Below are 20,607 nucleotides of genomic sequence, written 5' to 3' on the forward strand. Positions count from 1 at the left end.
TTTGTTTTTCATTTATATTTAATGCTCCATGTATGTACTGTAAGATTTGATGTGAAGGAGAATCTTGAAAAGTTTTTGGTTTTGAGAGTGAACTAAACAAGACCTTAATTTAGCCCCATTTGGTGAAGTGAAAAATCTTTGTTCTCGCTTGGGAGTTCGCGTGCCGAGGAAAAACCAGCGCCTGAACGAGGCTTGAGCGAACCCAAGTTAATTTGGCTGCTGGAGCGAGGACATCACACCTTTTTCCCCAACAATTAGGCCTTGTTTAGTTCCAAAATTTTTTGCAAAATAGGTACTGTAGCACTTTCGTTTGTTTGTGACAAATATTGTCCAATCGTAGACTAACTAGGCTCAAAAGATTCATCTCATCAATTCCGACCAAACTATGCAATTAGTTTTTATTTTCGTTTATATTTAATACTTCATGCATGCGTCTAAAGATTCGATGTGACGGGAAATCTAAAAAATTTTGCAAAATTTTTTGGGAACTAAACAAGGCCTTAGTTGGATACGGTATCTCTTGCTTTTGGCCTTGGGCCTCATATGAACAAAATCTTTCCAATCTAGTCTAGGAGTATAGTATATGGTTCGTTTTGAACTGATTGATGATCTTGGAAAGGTCAGAGTCAGAGCTCAAAGGCACACAGCTCAGACTTTTTTTTGGAACCCACACTATCTCCGGGACGCAAAGCCTACCACCACTAGTAAACAAAAGCAACCAGGTCATCCTCCTTTTGTATGCGAGCGGGGCCCAGCCTTGAACATTAACCTCGATCCCATTGGATCTCATGTAAAGTTCATGGCTTCGGCAACGATTTAGATAAAAAGCACCAGTGTGATAGTATAAGTTATGATATCAATTAGTAGCAAGCACAGCAAAGCAAAGTTGACTTGTGTTTAGTAAAAAGGTCTCAAGATTTTATGGGGCCAATCGATCCGTGTCCTACCCTAGCTGTTGCATGCACCAGCAGCAGCAGCAACATATCGAGATCGTATCGATCTGAGAATTTCATATGCATTGACTGGAGATACTTTTTTAGTTTTTTTTTTAAAAAGCAGTCCTTAACTGCGGTGATGGTTGACTTGCTCCTAGTTGATTAGTACTGTACTAGCGACCTCACGTAAAGAAAGGCTCCTAGTAATTTATTGTGACCACGATGACCGTATCTGACTGCAGCGTCGTAATAGCTGATAGGATCATGATAAGATACTACGATGACGCGATTTCCACGCGGCTCAGTTGATTGTGCACAACATGCCGGCTGGCCTGCCACGCCACACGTTTCCGCCAGAAGAGAACAAATGCACAGCACCTAAACACGTACTCAACCACTCGTGCTTCTTCAGTTACGCTAACGTTCCTTAGCTTCAAGCTGAGCTCTATCTGCTACTTAGTGTAAAATGATTACTAACATTTACTGTTGAGCTTGTGTTTGTGGGTGCATCTCTGATGCTACCCTTCCAAAGCACTCCCAGGGGCGACTGGGAGACCTCGTCAGCGCCCCTAGAGCCTCCTCTTCGGCCGTCGCCGGCATCCTCCAACGTGTGGTGGCAGCAGCCAACATCGTAGTATCTTTCTCTCCATCTTCTTCCTCCCACCCCTCCACCACCATGCCTATTCCTTAGGCTTCTCCGGCGAGCTCGTTGGCCGGAGAGCTAGATCGGGATCCCTAGGGGCCGGATATGTCATCCTCGTCACCGGATCTACGGCTTGGAGAGGTGATGCCCCAGGCAGTTGGTAGTTTCGCTTGTGGCGCACCATGGTGGTCGGCTTCGCCCGAAGTGGCGCAATGGCAGATGGCGCCGCTCCCCAAGGTCGCAGTTTGTGGCATTGGAAGCTTTAGAGTGGCCGGCGAGGCAGGGCCCACTCTCTTCTCCTTCGGTGGTGGGTGGCATGCAGAGCCAGGCCTTGCGCTGGGCACGCTCATGGCACTTCCGCTCGCGAGCGCGTGCGCCGTGGGGTGGGGCTCCATCGCGCTCACCTTCGCCCACATACTCGACTTTAAGTCCCTTCGTGCCTTGGGACACGGCTACGATGAGGTCATCCCTAGTTCACCCTTCCATGGAGTCCCGGTCCTCAGATCCGGCTGGATCTGGACATAACTCGCCCTAGGGTGTTCGGACACAGGGGCGGTCTTCCGCCTGGGTTTGGTTACTGGACAAACTCCAATAGCCGGCTAGCGACGGGATGTGCTGTCGTGGCCAGAGTGCATGCAGGCGGCTGCGTCTGCACTACCATGGTGTTCTGGGTGAATGCTCAACCCGACTTTGGTCAGGTAGACGACGGTGAAAGCTCAACCATACCTCTGCTCCGACAATGCGGATTCTAGGCATAGGCCCTGCCTTAGATGCCTCTAAGGCCAGCGACAATGGCGTCCATGGTGGTTGCCGTAAGCGTCACCCCCTTTCTAAAGGTGTTGTTGAAGAATCACTAATGCCTACTCGCTTGTCCCCCATGTCATCATCGATGTCCATGGTTCCTACCATGTTGTCGGCTCTATGTGCCTAGTGTGACTGTCAGACAGTGTGTGTCTATGATCCACCGCAATGATTTGTCCTGTAACACTTGACCTCATCGCCAGCGTCGTTACTAGCGGATGCTTTGCCGTTGTCGCTTTCTCCTTTAGTGGATGCTTTGTCGTCATTGTCATTGGGCTCCTCTTTGGCAGATGCTTTACTGCTGAGAGTGTCATAGTTGCTTCCTTTTGCGGATGCTTTGTCATTGGGGGGGGGGGGTCTTCTTCCCCGACTGATGCTTAACCGTCTATGGATCCCTGGTGAATGATTTGCTGCCATTGGCTCTTTGGCGTCCTCTAGTAGATGATTTGCTACCGAGAGTGTGTTGGCCCACTTTTTGGTGGATACTTTGCCGCGCGTGGTCCCTTGGTCTTCATTGGCTGATGCTTTGTCGTCGTTGTTGCTGGATGCTCATTCTCTGGGTAGATGCTTTGCCATCATGGCTTTGTCTATTGTGTAGTAAACCATTGCGTTGTTGTATCTTTTTTCTTGCAGGCTCATTTGGTAGTGGTGGACGTTGTCACTCTCAATTTTTTCTTGACTTTGTGTTTATTCTAGGACACTCACTAACCAATACCTTTATGGTTAGTGATCTGTGCTACGAGGACTCTCTTGTAGCTGTGTCATTTACTCTCCTTAATGAAAACGAGCTATATTCCTCCACCGCAAAAAAAAGTTATTTGATGACATTATTTAGTCCACGGAACAAAAAAAATCGTCCCTTTTCTTTTTCTCCTAGCCATTCGCCTTAAGCGCTAGTGATTGTCCAGATTCCTGAAAGCGACATGAGAGTTTTTTTGCGAAAATCTGGTTCGTATATCAACTTTTGGAGTTTGGACAAAAGCGGAAATCAACTTTTGCAGTTTGGACACACGTCGTGGAACGACGTTGTGCCGCCGCGTGAATTTTCTGTCAATTTTCCTGCAGCATGGCGTCTGTCAAAATGACGTGATAAACTGCCCAACTTCTGTGGTTCGAGGACTTTAGGTCTTTCCCATCAGCATCAGGCATCGGCGATATTCTCGCACGGATGCGCTTAAATTGTATGGTTAACTCGTAACACCAGCACCCAACCATGCTACGTTCAGTTCTCCAGTCAGTTCAGTTTGCCCCAGTAGAGCAAAATTAACAGGCACCATCAGAACAAAGCAAAGTTTATGAAGAGAGCAGCAACCAGCTACTATCATATAAACTGGCGATACACATGGAGAGATTATCTCTTTACAACCAGGTTCAGCCAGCCCATATCTTTTTACACCAGCTATTATCAGCTAAATAGAAATGCTAAACCATACCGAAATCCATATCATCCATGACTGAACTTTTGGCCCTATATCTCCTCTTGAAAACATCTTCCCTGAACAGCTTGGTTTCAGCCATCAAGTCCATGGTCGGTTTCTGCTGTATGGTTTCCTTCTCGCTTTCCAGCATGCTCTTCCGCTTTGCGAGGGCCGTTATCGCAGCAGCCAGCCTCTCCTTCTGCAGCTGCTTCTCCTCCTCCTCGTCGTCCTCTCTTGCCAGCACGTACTGTTCCACAAAACATGAGTTGTGTTGGCATCAACAAGTTACAGCTGCATCAAATTGTGAAAGTCGTTCCTTGCAAAATTCACAAGTAAAGTGAAACATAAATACAATCAGGTTTACCTCAAGGTCATGAATGAGGGAGTCAAGTGACTTGATTTTCCGGTGCGGCCAACGAGCTATCCCATATTGTCGGCATTTCCTCTTCAGTATGCTGACCCCGATCTTGAGTGTCTTTGATGCATCTCGGAGTGGAAGATGGAAGTACTGAGCTATATCAACTAAAGTAATGCTATCTATATGCTTCCTGTTGGCTCTTATATGCTTCTGAACTGGTGGTGCAAGTTCTGCATATTATACCACACATATTATTAAACATTCAAGTAGCAAAAGAGGAGACATGAGTAATAAATATAAATCAAACATAATGACAACTCAAACTTCCAAAGGCACTATACTTTTTTATATTATTAATTTGTTCTCGAAGTTTTATACTTTTATTTACCAGCAGACTATGAAAGAAGTAAATTGTAGAAAACCACCAGTAATATCTATAAGAATGGGCTTACAATATAAGTTGGGGGTAAAAACAACTTTTCCACAAAACAAGAGTAAACAGGTAAGTTCTATGAATAGCAACAACAAAACATTACATATTAAATTACTATTATATAGATCTCATGAGCCCATAAAAATACATAATACTAACAGAAGTAAGTGCCACAACTAACCAATTTCAGAGATTGAGAACCAAAAAAGGTTTGCTGAATTTTAGCTTATCTTCATGTTAACCTTTTATTTTATTAACACAAGGACATCTTAAAGTAAATTGCCAAGAAGATACAGTTGTATGATATCCATGATCCATCTACTGAGTTCTCTTTGCGCTCTTTCTTAGTCTAAATGAAGAAAAGGCACCAAACAAGATGTGTGGTTGTGCCAATTTCGAATCATATACCATCTGCTTCAACTTAGTTCCTCATACGAGCAGGGGTGGTCAGAACACAGTATTTTTTTAGGGAAACTTACAGGTGGATTGCCTTCTCATTCAAGCTCAGTAAGAATATTTACAGGCTGTAATGGTGAGAGGAGACAAGACATAGAAAACAAAAAGGTAAAGAGAAACAAGGAAAAAACTGAAATCCAGTATAACACTATGTTAACCAGCCAAAGCTGCCTATCAAGATTTCTGTTTCTATTTATCCACAGGTAGCTACAATAAAGTGATGTTTTGCTGAATTATCAAAATAACTATTTCTGTGTTAATTCTTTTTTTAGCAACATGGCATGGGCACTACCTATTAATTAAAAGAAAAGAGTTGTATATCAGAGATTCAGAGCCCCCTGCCCTAATGGCCTAACCAGCAGGTAAGGAGCGTTACATCAAAATATATTCATAACATCAAAGATCTGTGCACAATTCTTGCTGATAAAAAATCCTGATGGTTAAGCTCTTTACATGTGTTCCACCTAGTATTCGTGTCAATCTGAACTGTTGTCCATCCTGTGCCCAGAGAAACTGTGGATTGTGATTATTCAAGTATTGCAAATGCATCCATTGTACTCATTTGCAACTTGCCATACCTCTGGCGGACAGGTTACCAATTAGGTTCACCCTCACATTTTTATTAATCTAATATTTCCTTTAATTAACTGTAGTGTTGATGGCCAATCAACATAACAGGAATAATTGTGAATCCTTTGCCACGAGACTTCAACATGTCATGCAAATAGTGTACCAATATTAGGAAGACAACAATATAGCCATGCTGTTGGCTGGTCATGGGTCCTCATACATGTTGGCCTTCAGGGCGTCTTCTCAACCCTGTGGAAGGTTGAGTCTCCTTCTTAATACCCTTGGGGCCTTCGGGGAGGTCGTCCCCTAGGGGTAGAGTTTTTTTTGGAGGACGACGATATATTGGACTCACAAATTTATATTGCTGACACCCTCTACCAGTCTAGCTCCATGTTTTCCCTGCTGCACACCTAAACCCATGATGGAAGTATTCCCTGCACATTCAGTAGTCTAGTGTCGAGCCTGCTAAGAGTCAGTCTTTGAGTTTTCAGTTCAGGTGTGTTAGCAGTTGCCTGGTCTCTAGGAAGTTAGTGAGCCAGTTGCTTAGAGAAGTTGTGAGCTAGAATCTAGGGCCACTTTGGCCAGCTTTCATTGTAATCCTCCCATTGTAAATAAGAGGCAACATAAACAGAAAAGGCTGCAATCTTGCAGGGCCAATCATATTTGTGACAGCGACAGTGGTGAATTGAGAGAGGCTTAGGCCATGTACAACCAGTGACGGAAACAGGAGACAGAGGGGGTCAGATTAGCATTTTGTAAGCACTTAAAGCAATTAAACTAGGTGCTCTTGTCAATGAGCGCGTGCACGGGGGAGGGGGGATGGCCCTAAGTAATCTCCGCCACGTGTACAACCCATCACTTGGTGGGATGCTTGCAGGAAGCTGCTGTTTTTACATGCCATGGTGGAAGTCACCAGGAGAGCTTGCTGCGGAGCTGCTGCCTGCTTAAGCTGCCTAAGGCTCGTTTAGTGTGGAAAGTGACAATTTCAACCTAAACAACTGAATATTAGCATGGGAAATTAGTTAATCCCATTGAATGATTGAATATAAAGACTTTAGGCAATATAGTTGTATTATTCACTCCCTTTGAGGCTTTAAGCATCCTTCCATTGTACATGCCCTCACAAACACACCTCAAATGCGGTTTGGAGTTAGACAAGTTTCAGAATTTGACATATGCCAAATAAGATCTTGAACCCAGAAAAGGTGTCATAATCTAGCCCGAGAAATTTCTAAAATTGACATCCAATTCGTGAGCCTTTCAAGACTTGGCAGCCTGACGCACATGTCAATAACTCAGATTGACCCCACATCCACATGTCATTGCTATATGAGTGCCAGATCTTGAAAGGCTCGCGAATTGGACGTCAAATATCCACTTGAATCCTCAAAGGCGCAATAATCTGAGGTGCGGTTGTTTAACTCAGCAAACAAAAAATGGAACTTGTATACAGGTAACAGCGGTTACAAGTAGAGAAACTGCAGGGTCTTTGGCGGTTGGCGCCAACCCATCCTCGGCCAGGGGAGTGGTAATGGCGATCATCAAGGAAGGGGAGCAATGGGCGCTCGCTGGGTACGCGCCCATGGCAGCCGTTCACCTCGTTTGGTCGCAAAGTTTGGTTAGTTTGTAATAGAACAACAACTCTGTATCCAGTAGCTAGGTTAGTTCTTCTGAGGGCGATCGAGGCTTCTCGCTAAGATCGTTGTGTTCGTTTGTGGTTGAAAACTCTTTTCCTCTTAATGAAAAACGGGTGATGTACCCGGTCGTGAAAAAAAAAAAGATTTCCAAAGAGAAAACAATCACCTTTGTCAGATTGAGAATCCCCTTCCGAATCAGACTCCGACGCATCAGCCAGATCAGAAGTTTTCCCCTGCTCACCAGAACGGATGGGTTGCTTTTTTGAATTAACGAGCTGTGAGACCTTTTTCTCTTCCTGAAACTGAAACACCTTCAGCAGGTCGTTGTACAGATTAGGCAGATACTGCAGCTGCGGGTTCCTGGAAGGACAAGATCGAAGGTTTCAGAACCAATCATCAGTTCTACTTCCCCGAAGACAGAAAAAAATTGGAACTGAGAAGGCAAATCTTTCGGCCATCAAAGCATTTTGAGAAAGCAACGCAGCATCTGGTTTCGAGCTTATGTGATCTGATTGTCCATACACGAGGGGGGAGAGCACGGGCGGCGGCGGGGAGGACGGTGCGACGGCGGCGACGGAGTCGAATGCCACAATGCAACGCCAGGTGTCCTCCACGGTCTGTCCCTCGCGGAACACCGGCCGGGTCCGCCACCCCGCTGGCAGTATCCGCGGCGCGGCGGCGGGCAGGGCGACCTCGAGGCACGGTGGGAAGGAGAGGGAGAGGACGAACTGCCGCTCCACCCACCTCTCCCACCGAACCCACCCGCCGCGTTTCCTCCCGACCACCCTGTACCCGTGCACGCTCCTGTAGGCGGCTGCAGGGACAAGAAAAGAAAAACACCCCGCCGCGTCAGAGACATACTTAACGATCGAGAGAGTGTGGCGGAGGCCCGGCACCGACCGTGCTCGACGGTGCTCGCGAAGATGGCGAGAGCGGTGAGGGTGGAGACGGCGGTGTCCATGGGAGCCTTGGGAGGAAAGTGGATGGTGGGGAAAGGATGTGGAGATTTGACTGGCTAATTGAGGAATCGCTAAATAGCTACTGCTGCTCTGAAAATTGGCTGCCGTGCAATTGCACTGGCTGTGGCTGTGGCTGCTGGCGCCGCCTGGCAGCAATTCAAGAAGGCAGGGGATTTCGATCGCGTTGGGTCCTTTCTCAAAAGGCCGGTGGGGAGAGGACAAAGAGGAAGGCGGGCTTTTGACGTGGACTATGAAATGCCATCACACTAGAGTTGTCATTTGGAAAGGGTGCGATGCTGCTGCTGTGCTGTGCAGTGAACTGGTTATTACTGGTGTGACGTCCCTTCGACAAACGTGCATCAGAAGCAGCCATAACTGAAATTTTGGGTCCTTGTGATGCGTACGTGTATCCTGCAGGGCAGTTCACACCGCCGAGGCGCCGAGCACCAAGCAGCCGAGCGCACGACATAACAAATCCAGATCAGAGGTGCGCAACAATCACGCGGCAATCCCTCCCAAAAAAAACAATCACGCGGCACCCGGGGGCTTTTCTCGGGTTTTCACGCCGCGTTCACACACTAGCCCGCGATAATAATCATAGGCGTTGTTTGGATCAAAAACTTTTTGGATTTTGACACCGTAGTACTTTCGTTTTTATTTGACAAATATTATCCAATCAGGGAGCAACTAGGCTTAAAAGATTCGTCTCGTGATTTACAGGTAAACTGTGCAATTAGTTATCTTTTTATCTATATTTAATGCTTCTGTCGCAAGATTCGATGTGATAGGGAATCTTATAAAGTTTTAGGTTTTTAGGTGTATCTAAACAAGACCATAGTATATGACGGCACACAAACCCAGAAGCCACATGCACAGATAAAGAGAGTCGAGTCCTCTGGGATATTTTATAAAATTTAAACATAGCTAAAAAGTAATATGTGAAACGAATTTTTAAGTATAATTAATCTATAATTGAACATTATTTATCAAATAAAACAAAAATGTTATATTATCTATTAAACTTTAACATCTCTAACCAACACTCTCTTATCGTGTACGCATGCGCATCGCCAAAACTGAAGAAGAAGGGGCCGAGGGTGGGCGGAACGGCTAGCGTGGCCACAATACCGATGGCGGTTAAGATTTCAATATTTACGAGGCCGCGGTTAATATTTCGATGTTTGTGAGACGACGGTTAAGGTTTCAATATTTACAACCATCCATGGTTGACGGCCTTAGAAGGAGAGGCCTGGGGCAGTGGCTGACCAGGCTACGGTGGTGGGTTAAGGGGTAGTGAGCGAGGTGGTGGCGGTGCCGCTGAGTGGACGGAGGGAGACGACGGTGCTGGCGGCGAGGGTAAGGAGTCGCTGGGAAACTCCTGGATTGGGATTAGTGAAGGCTGGGTTTGTCGGGTGGGTTAAGGTGGGCATTGAGGTCACCAGCAATAAAGTTGCTGACAACCTAGGTGGTGGTTGAGGCGGCGGGCAGGAGGAGGAAGATGGGTGCAGAGGGAGGGAGAGAGGGAGGAAGACAAGAGGAAGAAGATGTGTGCGCCACTATCCTTATTAGCGCACATTTGTCAAGGATGAGGGTTGCTTTTTGCTTGGTGTATACCCATATAACACAGGATGTATGTCACACATAACAACGTGAACTCCTTTGATATCAATGGAGAATGCATCGTATTAGGGTAAATTTGGTGCACCATAAAAGCCATTGATTGCTACTTTATGGATTCCAAGTTATTGGGTTAAACATGCCTAAAATAGTTAATTTCCTCATATATTTTAGATTTACCCGTGAAAATAGGGTGCAATATTCTTTGAGCAAATGGGACAGCATCACGTTAGTTATAGCTAATATAATATGCTATACCTTCATGATTAATGTTAAAGATTTCAAGAAAATATAATGACTCACAATTAGATATTCAGCCAAAACCTGTAGCAATAAATAATTTCAACGATACATGTATACAAATACGAACAACGTCCTAAGAAATTGGACATTGTATACGTATAGTTGTATACTACTTAATAGGGGTAAAATCAATTGAGGAAACTACAGCAGACAACAGTGCAGATGTTGATCTAGCGTAGGCTGATAAAGATATTTTCATGAGGATAACTTACCAAATGTAGCTTGTTTTCCTTGACAACTTTAGGAGTTTGAACCATATTTTTGGGAGCTTTCTGAAATCTACATGGTTTTGTTCAGATAGAGCCATATAGGTTCCAGCTGTACCAGGCTGCAGACCCATGTGTAGAGCCTATATGATCTTCGCCACATCGCCGAGGAGCCCGGAAACAAACAACCTGGTCAAGTTCAAAGAATCGCTTCATCCCCCCAAAGCAAAACAGGAAAGAAGGTATGAGAGACAGCTTTGCTCATCTCCTCATCTTCAGCTCACATTTTCCACAACATTAAACGAGAAAACAAACCACCACTACCAGTCACTTCTGTCAAGTGAGTTCTTTTGATATAGTGGAAGGAAAGGCAAATTAAGGTCTTGTTTAGTTCCCATAAAATGCAAAATATTAACTATTTTAGAATGATGAAATGTAAAATACCAAAATTTTTAGAATTATGTTTAGTTTCATCCAAAATACCAAATTTTCAGAGTTAGATGGGAGTAGTGAAGGTTCTTTTGGGTTTTTTTTTGGCCTTTTGAGACTAAAATCCAAAATAAAAAATGGCAACCATTTTGACAAAAAATATTGGATGGTATTTGGTTCCATTTTATAAAATGGTGAGCCAAAACTCAAAATTTTTTGGCTCAACTCGGAACTAAACAGCTGAGGGGAAATTCATATATCTATTCAGGATTCAGTTATTATAGCTTACTGTGACTTATATCGCTTAGGAACTGCTTGCATGTTGGCATTGGCTCCATTTGCATTAGAGGAACGAGGAATCTGACCCAGCAGTTCAGTATAATCATCAAATTGAATGCTTCTTTGAATTTATTCAGTGTTCTACATCGTGTGACACCAATATTCAGCCTCCACTAAGGGGGTGTTTAGTTCCAAAAAATGCAAAATGCCAAATATTTTGGAATGGTGGAATGCAAAATGCTAAAACTTTCAGGGTCATGTTTAGTTCTGTCCAAAATGCCGAATTTATTGTCTCATGAGAGCCTCTTGAGGATCATTTTGGGTTTTTTAGCCTCTTGAGGCCAAAATCCAAAATGGAGAATAACCACTTTTTTGCCAAAATTTTTGCATTGTGTTTAGTTCCATTTTAAAAAATGATGTATGAAACCCTAAATTTTTTAGAAAAAAAGAGAACTAAACACCCCCTAAACCATCATTGCCCTCCAAAGTCCCTATGGAATCCAGTCTCCAGCAGTTACTTATGTAGTATCAGCTTTTAACTCAACAATATAAAAAACAATACTCCTCCATCCATAAAAGAATTATTTTTCTAAAATTCGTGTCAGTCAAACTTTTTAAAAGTTAACTAATTTAAAACGATATCTGTGACATAAAATGCGCATCATATGAAAATATATTTTATAATAAATCTAATGATACTAATTTGAAAATCTTAACATTTTTTCTAAAAATTTAGTCAAAATTTAAAAAGTTTGACTTAAAATAACTTTAAAAATTTACACTTTCATGGAAGGATGGAGTATTGGTGTAGTACCTTTTGTTACCTTCTATCTCGAGGCGCCAAGAAGCTGAGAACTTCGGAGCACGGCTGCCCTCTGCGTCATTCTGTCGAACAGCTTGCGCGCGCCTCCTTTGCCTGCTCCAGACCGACCACGAACAACCAGGGCATAGCTGTTCTTAAAAATTTTACAAAACTTTTTAGTCCTTATCGCATCGAATATTACAGCACATGTATAAAACACTAAATATAAATAAAAAAATAACTAATTATACAGTTTATCTATAATTTGTGAGATGAATTTGTAAACTTAATTAGTTTATAACTGCATAATATTTATTAAATATAAATAAAAGTGCTACAATATCTATTTTATAAAAAAATTAGAACTACGAGGCCCAGCTCGCCTGTCGAACTAGGTGTTGTTTACCTCCACTCCAAAATCCAAAATTTTTTAAGATTTCTCGTCACATCAAATGTTTTAGACGGATGCATGCAATATTGAATATAAACAAAATTGAAAACTAATTACATAGTTTGGTCGAAATTTATGAGACGAATTTTTTAAGCCTAGTTAGTTTATGGTTAGACAATAATTACCACAAACAAACGAAAGTGTTACAGTGTCGCGAAATTTTTCCCTACACCTACAAAACACAGCCCTAGTAGAGCCAGAGATATATTCGAAATTACAAACTTTTTTCAGGGACCTTTCTGCAAATACAGTAGCTGACCATCGCAGCGTCGCCGTTGCTGCCCTCGGCCTCCTCTTCTCAACCACCGGCGGGCGCCACCCGCCACCGTGCGCATAAAGAGCTCCGACGATATTTTGGTCCTCTTCGGACTTCTCCACCGCCCTGACCGCCGGTCCGCTATGTGCATCGCGGCATGGGCGTGGCAGTGCCACCCGACGCACCGCCTGCTTCTGCTCTTCAATCGCGACGAGTATCACTCCAGGTGCGCGCCCGACCCCTCCCATCCAGCTTCGCGCCTTCACCTCCGCTTATTATGTCCCGATGCATCTATTTCTCTAATAAGCCGAGGCACCCGCAAATTGGCCCAGGCCGACGCAGCCGGCGCAGTGGTGGGCGGCGGGGGAGGACGGCAAGGAGATCCTCGGAGGTAGGGACGAGCTCGGCGGAGGAACGTGGATGGGGTGCACGAGGGACGGTAAGCTCGCCTTCCTTACCAACGTGCGCGAACCCAGCTCGCTGATCGGGGCCAAGACCAGAGGACAGCTCCCGGTCAGGTTTCTACAGGTTTGACCCTGTTAGCTTTCTGATCAATTATTTTATATGATGGCATGACTATAGAGGGATAGGCCTAAATTACTGTACGATCATGCTCTGCATATGTTGCAAGAACACGAACGCTGCTTAAATCTGTGCCAGTAGCCAGTAGGCAACCTTTGGTGCCAATCTGTATGTGTAGACAATATCATTTGAAAAGAAAAATGCAGAGGCATGGCTGTGTTTAATGTTAGATCGGTTCGCAGTCAAGTTCCAACATTTGTCTTTGGTAATCAAAGAAACTAGTCTTTGCCTTTGTAAAACCTTTTACATACTGAGTAGCCCATTTTGCTGCCTTCTATTTCAGCTCATGTCCCCACCACCATAGCTTCCTTGTCTGTCTCAACTCTTAAGAAAACCTTTACTTTATTTTGATTGTAGGGCAGTCATGGCCCATTGGAGTATGCCACAGAAATTGCAAAGGAAGCAGATCAGTACAATGGATTTAATCTTATATTGGCTGATGTGAACTCAGGAACCATGGTTTACATCTCTAATAGACCTGGAGGTGATCCTGTGATTCAAACAGTTGCTCCTGGGCTTCATGTGCTTTCGAATGCTGCAATTGATTCCCCTTGGCCAAAGGTAAGAGTGTAAGACATGCAAGGATTTTATAAAGATATTGTGAATGCTAGGAATGTTATTATTTTTGGAAGTTGTAATGCACTTCAAAATTGAGATTCAGGCTCTTTAAAGAAGCTAATGCCACAATACTTGTCTAGGCATGGCTGTAGTCTCAACAGCCCAGGTCTATTTGATGCTCCATCAGTCTATTATGGAAAATTCTCATCAATTTTGCAGGTTTCACTTTTCAGTGAAACACCAGAATGCTCATGTATCTTGCAATTTGCTGTGACATGCTAGCTCTGCCTTCTTATGCCATTCTTCTATGATTTCTGTTGCTGATTGTTAAGATTATTTCATCACTAAATGCTCTTATGCTATTCATTGATGTTACAAGTCCATGATTGTCTGCAGTTCATATATGGGGAAGTACTACTTCATAATGGAACTTGTACAGTTATGTTCTACCCTATAATAATGCCTGAAATATCTATTGCAGCCAAATGACGGGTCTGTGTGTATTATCTTCACTTTCTCTGAAACTGAGCAGATAATTTGGTCAATTTAGTTGCATAGGTTTATTTGCTGCATTGGCTTAGTAATATGTAACACTATGGGCAATATTCTAGTTTCATCAAGTGATAACCTGGTTTTGTTTGTTTTATATGTGCTCCCTACTATTAAGTATTAATGTACAAATACCATTATTTTCTGCTCTTTTAAGTAATTTTTGGACTAAGTTTCTTCCAATAATTTAAAGTCAAACAATTTTTTGGACAAGTTTTACTTGTTGCATTCATTTCTCTCCCTGCAGGCAATGCGCTTAGGACAGAGTTTCGAAGGATATCTGGCAACACATGATGATGCAGAAGCTTCTTTAAAACATATGGTAGAAGAGTTGATGATGGATACTGCCAGGCCAGATAGATCTATGGTGCCTGACACCGGAGTCGACCCTGAGTGGGAGTACAAGCTAAGTTCAATATTCATTGACACTACAAAGGAACAGGCAAAAACCATGGCATTCAATATTTCAGTAATTATTGTTATTCCTTTGGGAAATGAACTATATCCGTCTTTCTTCTTGATTTCAGGCACAATATGGAACACGAAGCATGGCGGCGCTAGCAGCGAAATTGAAAGGTGAGGTAGCATTCTATGAAAGGTACTTGGAGAACAGCTTGTGGAAGGAGAATCTCATACAGTTCCAGATGGATACGGCACAGTAGGATTTGAGAGAAACTTCGGAACACTGGCAAAGAGCCAAAGACTAATCGATTGCTTATTATTTTGCTGTCACTTTATCCTTGAAGTGTATATCAAGGCATATACAAGAGCAGTGTCTACTGTTTTTTTTAGAATCGTATAATATATGGCCACTATTGATGACCCTTTTGTGCAGATGTACAGCAATGTTTATCCAAATACAACAATAAGAATTGATTGCCTATGCTATTCCCCCCTTGCCGCTGTATAGTTTTGAAGGACATCAATTCTTTGCTGGCACAAAATTGCTGAAATTACAATGTCACCCTATGATTCTTTATACGCTGTATGCCTGTATCGGAGTACATCACGAGTGTTTCAACTGAGGCCTTGTTTCCATCCAAAAACTTTTCACCATCATATCAAATCTTTGACACATGCATGGAACATTAAATGTTGACGAAAAAAATTAATTGCACAGTTTGGTTGAAAATTGCGAGACGAATCTTTTAAGCCTAATTAATTTATAATTCGATACTAATTGCTAAATAAAATAAAAAAATGTTACAATAACTAAATTCAAAAAAATTTCGAAACTAAACAAGGCTTGAGATAGCCCTTGGAAACTGGCTAGTGGCAACGGTAGGAACTAAGCATGTCTTATGATCTTCTAGTTTTGTTGATCGTTAGGAATGATGGTATTATGTGCATACTGCACCTTTTGGCCTTTTCTACTTTTCATTGAGATACAGTGACTTCGAGTGATTATATTCTCTATTTTTCTATATAAAAGTACAGTTTGCGGTGGTGATTAGTTTTGCATATGAATCTTTTGCCTAATGTTTCTGTTTTTCCTTTTGACGATTCTGTGTAACGATTCGTACATGTAAAAGAGGCAACCGTTGATGCTGGAGCCTCTTTAAAACTGATGGTAGAAGAGATTGAATTATATGAAAAATCTTTTAAATAGTATATAAAAATCTATCTAAATAGATTGTTAGTGTAGAAAAAATTAAACATTTTTTTATTACAGCTTGCTAGTGTTTTAAAAATAGACCAGCATAAGTACATTCTTCAATCTAGGGTCATCGGTATCTCATCGTGTGTGCATTTTCGAGTTGTTTTTGTTGTACAAAACTATTAGACATGAATGTAAATAAACAAGATTAATCTCTTGGATATATGTAAATGTGAATGAGTGTGTCGAAGGGATACAACTATTTCCAAAGGGCATCCTTTGAAAACTAACTGTCTAATCCTATCCATGAATACTGTACTTAAATGGATGAGATCACTTCATGAAGAGACACTTATTCGTATGTAGATGACTGTTTGTGTATAGGTGTCATTTCACAACAATTCTCCTTGATTGAATCTTCTTTGATATCAATGCAACTATTAGCTGATATTCCCTAGAAAATAAGAAGAAAATAGCATATTTATTTGTGATTTAAATAAACAACTATGTCATTGGTAGTATCCGAATAAAATCCCTAGCGAGGAAAAAATATTGGAGATATGACATAAAGATAAGGGTACATTTCTCCCAAAGAAACCTTTCGGAAAAATATGAGGAGCAATATAAAGTGATATACCACTAAAACTTCTATAAAAACCTAGTGGAAAAATTAGGAGCAAATATGACAACATATTATTGGTATTGCCTCTTGGATAACTCACATGGAAACCTTTTCAGGGAAAAGCCATGGATGAGTTGTGAGAGCAATATGTATCTTTGATATTTCCCATAAAAACCTTGATATGGAAATAGAAAATAGGACACATATTTATTTTAATATTAACTCATCAGAAACTTTAACAAGAAACATTATGAGTAAAACTTGTGAAAGAAAAGAGTATACTGGTGATTCTTGCAAATTTCGAAGTTGTCGCATATCACGTGTTGATAACGTGTTCAAAGTGAAAGTAAATGAATCTATAGGATACATGTGAAGGGGTGTGTCGAAGAGATACAATTATTCCCAAAAGGACATGCTATTTGGGACTAAAGCTAACTATCTAATTCTATACTCAGATGGATGAGATAGATGTCTGTTCGTCTGTAAACACCTGTTCGTGTGTAAGTGTCGTTTGACAGCATTTTTTTTTGACAAAAAAAAGTCATGGAAAAAACAAAATATTAATGTATTCTTTTATAAATAAACAAAAACATTGATGCAAATATGAGAGTATTCGCAGAAGTGGGCCGCATGACGGCCCTTTGGTGACCCACTTTGCCTAACACGAGCCCAAGTTCCCATCCGTTACGCCCAGCCTCACTGCCCTCACACCACCTCAGCACCTCTCTTCATCGGGATCGCCCTCGCTCGCACACACCGCATTTCCCAAGGGAACCAGACCGGAGCATTCCCCTCCGCTCCACAATCCCTGCGTCGCACCCTAGCCCTCAGCAAACCCTAACAGCTCGTCGCCATGAAGGACACCTCGTAAGTTGCCCCTCTCCACCCCTCTCTCGTCTTGTGTGCGATTCGTATGTGGCTTGCAGGGGGTAGCGACTGATCTCTCTGAGTGTTTTTTTTTTCTCCGATGAAGGTTCAAGGCCAGCGGCGCCAAGCGCAAGAAGGCCGGCGGTGCCAAGCGCGGGATCACCCCCTTCTTCGCGTTTCTGTAAGCCCTACCGTCCCTCCTCTTCCCATCCTTTCGCGTCTCCAGATCTACGCCTATCGTCTTTCAATTTTCTAGGGTTTTGTTGAATTTTCTGTGGTTGTGTGTTGGTAGGGCTGAGTTCAGGCCGCAGTTCTTGGAGAAGCACCCTGAGCTCAAGGGCGTAAAGGAGGTAAGCTGCCTCTCCTCACCCTAGTCATGTAGCTGGATTCTAGGGTTTCGCTTAGGTGGCTCATATATGCCTTTGCTTGTCGGTGACTTTGCTTATAGGTGAGCAAGGCGGCTGGGGAGAAGTGGCGCTCTATGTCGGATGAGGTATACGGATGCGTGCAATGCTTATATAGTCAGTTAATTAGTTAGTATGTATCTGTCCCGTAAAAGGGAAGGCAAATTTTTTTGTCTCAAACTGTTTAATGTTTGCTTTGTTTAGGAGAAGGCAAAGTATGGCTCTACCAAGAAGCAGGGCGACAAAGCAAGCAAGAAGGTAACGTTACTAGTATTTGGCTATTTAACGGTCATCTGTTGTATCTCGAAAGTGGTTGCCTCCTGTAACATCAGATCCTTCCATGATGGAATCTGGTAGTTAGATGAAGCAAGACCTTGTGCACGTGCTGTCTGCTGCGGCTACCATGTCCAGCGTGATGTTTTGATAGGCATTTAGGCTATCACCTTGCCACAGGAAGTTTATAGGCCATGGTTGCATGCTCCTTTCACCTTTCATTGCTACTGCACCGTGATTTGGCACCAATACCATGTGAATTAATTAAGGTCCATTTGTCGTTTATCTTGTTAGTGGTTACACTCATGCATGGCCTCATCCTCCCATGATGGAATCTTAGTAGTTGGAGCCAAGACCTCACACGTACTATCTGTTGCTTGTCACCCTGTCCGTTGTAATACGACATGATTTGTGGTGCTACTTTCCCCTTCCAATGCCATTGCACCTGGACGGGCTCCAATAGCATGGGAAATTAATGTGCATCTGTCGTTTTCCTGTCCACGGCACGGGTGAAATTAATGTACCATTATCCCTCCTCTCCAAAGTGGAATTCGTATAGTTGGATAAAGCGATTACTGCACGTGCTTTAAGCTTTATGCACATTTCCACCTGTCCATTTTGTGGTTGTACGTTACAATTAGGGTAGTCACTTTTTCCTTCCATTTCGGTTCTCACATTCCAGTATTCCAAATCACTGTCTCGGATCTATAGCCATCACTGCACGCTTCATTCAGTGCTTCTGCACCTGGGTTGGCTCTGATATTATCGGTCCTAACTAATGTGCATTAGTTATTTTTCTTGTTGAGTAGGTACCGCCCTGCACCGTTGTATCCATGTGCTTTTTAGTTTTACTACTTTCCATTTATAGTTATGATAGTAAGAGTCACTTCTTCATTTCTTTCCATTTGGGCTCTCCTCTCAAACTTGCGAATCCTTTGTTTGGAGATTAATAGCCATTCTTCACCTTGATCTGGCTCTAATAGCATGGGAACCTGGTGCTGACTACTTAACCCTAGCTTCTCATGTTCACACCTGCAAGACACCACCATGGCAAAAAAAATGTCTATTTGAAAGCTCAATGTTAGAATCTGAAATGTTTCTTCGATGGAATCTTGGGTTTAGATGACAAATTTCCATTTCGTTTGGAACTTCTCCAGCCTAGTTGAAAGACATCTTTCAATTACGTTGGAAGTTGCCTACTCCACATGTAGTTGAAAAGTGAGCATTAGGAGAAGACGGATAGAAATTGCTTCTGATGTTCGAATTGAAGCGCTGCTTTTTTCTTTTATAGCTGAGTAACTTAAGACACCCCATGTTATCAGCACTACATTACCCATATTTACTGCTGTCCCATGAAATTGGTCTTGTAATTCCTGAGCTTTATGTTTCTGTTTTATGTAATAAGGAGAGCACTAGCTCCAAGAAGGCCAAAACTGATGGTCGGGAGGGAGAGGAAGCAGTGAAGTCTGAGGTTGAGGATGATGATGAGCAGGATGGCAATGAGGTATGTAAAACCCATGCGTCAAAATAGGTGGTACAGTGCAGATGGAATTTGCCAATTGTTGCTAACATCTGCATAATTTTTCTTTGCAGGATGAAAATGAGTAAATAGTAGGATGGGGAACAGCAGCTTTGCAATTGGGTGTTTGCTTCTTGTTTAGCCTCCAATGTGCTGTTCCTTTTGCTGTTATATATGCTGTATGCTGTAAGAAAAATCTGTACATGATGGAACCTTAGGGCTATGGCATGCTGGAGTGCCCGTTTAACTAGAGGAGCTGGATACTCTTGCCAGCCTTGTCAGCATGTGTAAACTGTTGTTTTTCTTGTTTTATCGACTAATTGGGTGACTACCCTTGCAGTTAACAGCATCTGCTTGTCCCACCTGTGTTTTAGTTGGTGCTTGGATGCTTGGTGTTATTTTGTGCTCGATGCTCTTATTGGCTCAATGCACCCTTTTTTATGTGTGAAGATCATTCTTGAGGTGCTACTACAATGACAAACTATTCTAACTTTGACAAATTTATAGAAAATAATACCAAAATTTATGACTCCACATAGATGTACTATGAAATGCCCTGATCGTCTGTGCTAGATTCAGGAGTGCTGTTGGTGTTAGTTGGGTGGTGCTGCAATCTCAGTTGATCAGACTAAAAGTATATGTATATTGCATGAATCTAATGATTCTAACGATGTTTATCTGGCATCATAAATATTCGTAGTTTATATGAATTTGTTAAACTTGAAAGATATTTTTACATAGTAATGTGGTAGAGTTTTTTTTTCAGGAACGGAGTGATATTTGTAACCGTGTTTTTTCTTATCACTCCCAAAGTTCAAGTTCGTTTTTGGCTCCGACTGCTTTTAGGTCAAAACCAATTTCTTTTTGGGCGTTTGTAACTGTCTCAGGCTTCAGGGCATGTTCGGTTTCTCTCAAAACCATGAGAATTGGGAGGGGGATCGAGGAGACTAATAAATCTCCAACAAGTCCAAATCTTCTTCAATCTCCTCCAATCCCCATGGTTTAGGGATGAAACGAACAAGGCCTCAGCAAGGTGAAGTCAGAACCAGAGCCTTCAAAGGGCCCAAGCTTCTTCCGCGTTAC

General features: G+C 42.6%; 3 protein-coding genes across 4 annotated transcripts; 2 read left to right on the forward strand and 1 right to left on the reverse strand.

Moving 5' to 3' along the window:
* On the reverse strand, nt 3,656-8,429 carry LOC8056604 (protein RKD5). Its single transcript, XM_002448294.2, has 5 exons — nt 8,152-8,429; nt 7,774-8,065; nt 7,418-7,611; nt 4,162-4,385; nt 3,656-4,044 (listed from the first exon to the last, which is right to left on the reverse strand). The coding sequence occupies exons 1-5, from the start codon at nt 8,210-8,212 to the stop codon at nt 3,802-3,804; spliced, it is 1,014 nt and encodes a 337-aa protein (XP_002448339.1). The 5' UTR covers nt 8,213-8,429; the 3' UTR covers nt 3,656-3,801.
* On the forward strand, nt 12,525-15,130 carry LOC8057584 (transport and Golgi organization 2 homolog). The gene is made up of 5 exons (XM_021462496.1): nt 12,525-12,779; nt 12,886-13,081; nt 13,493-13,696; nt 14,490-14,684; nt 14,770-15,130. The coding sequence occupies exons 1-5, from the start codon at nt 12,697-12,699 to the stop codon at nt 14,902-14,904; spliced, it is 813 nt and encodes a 270-aa protein (XP_021318171.1). The 5' UTR covers nt 12,525-12,696; the 3' UTR covers nt 14,905-15,130.
* LOC110436389 (HMG1/2-like protein) lies at nt 17,155-19,897 on the forward strand. Of its 2 annotated transcripts, none has more exons than XM_021463420.1 (7): nt 17,155-17,328; nt 17,435-17,509; nt 17,621-17,678; nt 17,777-17,821; nt 17,937-17,990; nt 19,414-19,509; nt 19,599-19,897. In XM_021463420.1, the coding sequence occupies exons 1-7, from the start codon at nt 17,315-17,317 to the stop codon at nt 19,611-19,613; spliced, it is 357 nt and encodes a 118-aa protein (XP_021319095.1). In that variant the 5' UTR covers nt 17,155-17,314; the 3' UTR covers nt 19,614-19,897. The 2 variants fall into 2 exon arrangements, with proteins under 2 accessions (XP_021319095.1, XP_021319094.1); XM_021463419.1 differs by having other exon boundaries at nt 17,156-17,328; nt 19,411-19,509.

This window comes from Sorghum bicolor, chromosome 6 (assembly GCF_000003195.3).
Source record: "Sorghum bicolor cultivar BTx623 chromosome 6, Sorghum_bicolor_NCBIv3, whole genome shotgun sequence".
Taxonomy (NCBI): domain Eukaryota; kingdom Viridiplantae; phylum Streptophyta; class Magnoliopsida; order Poales; family Poaceae; genus Sorghum; species Sorghum bicolor.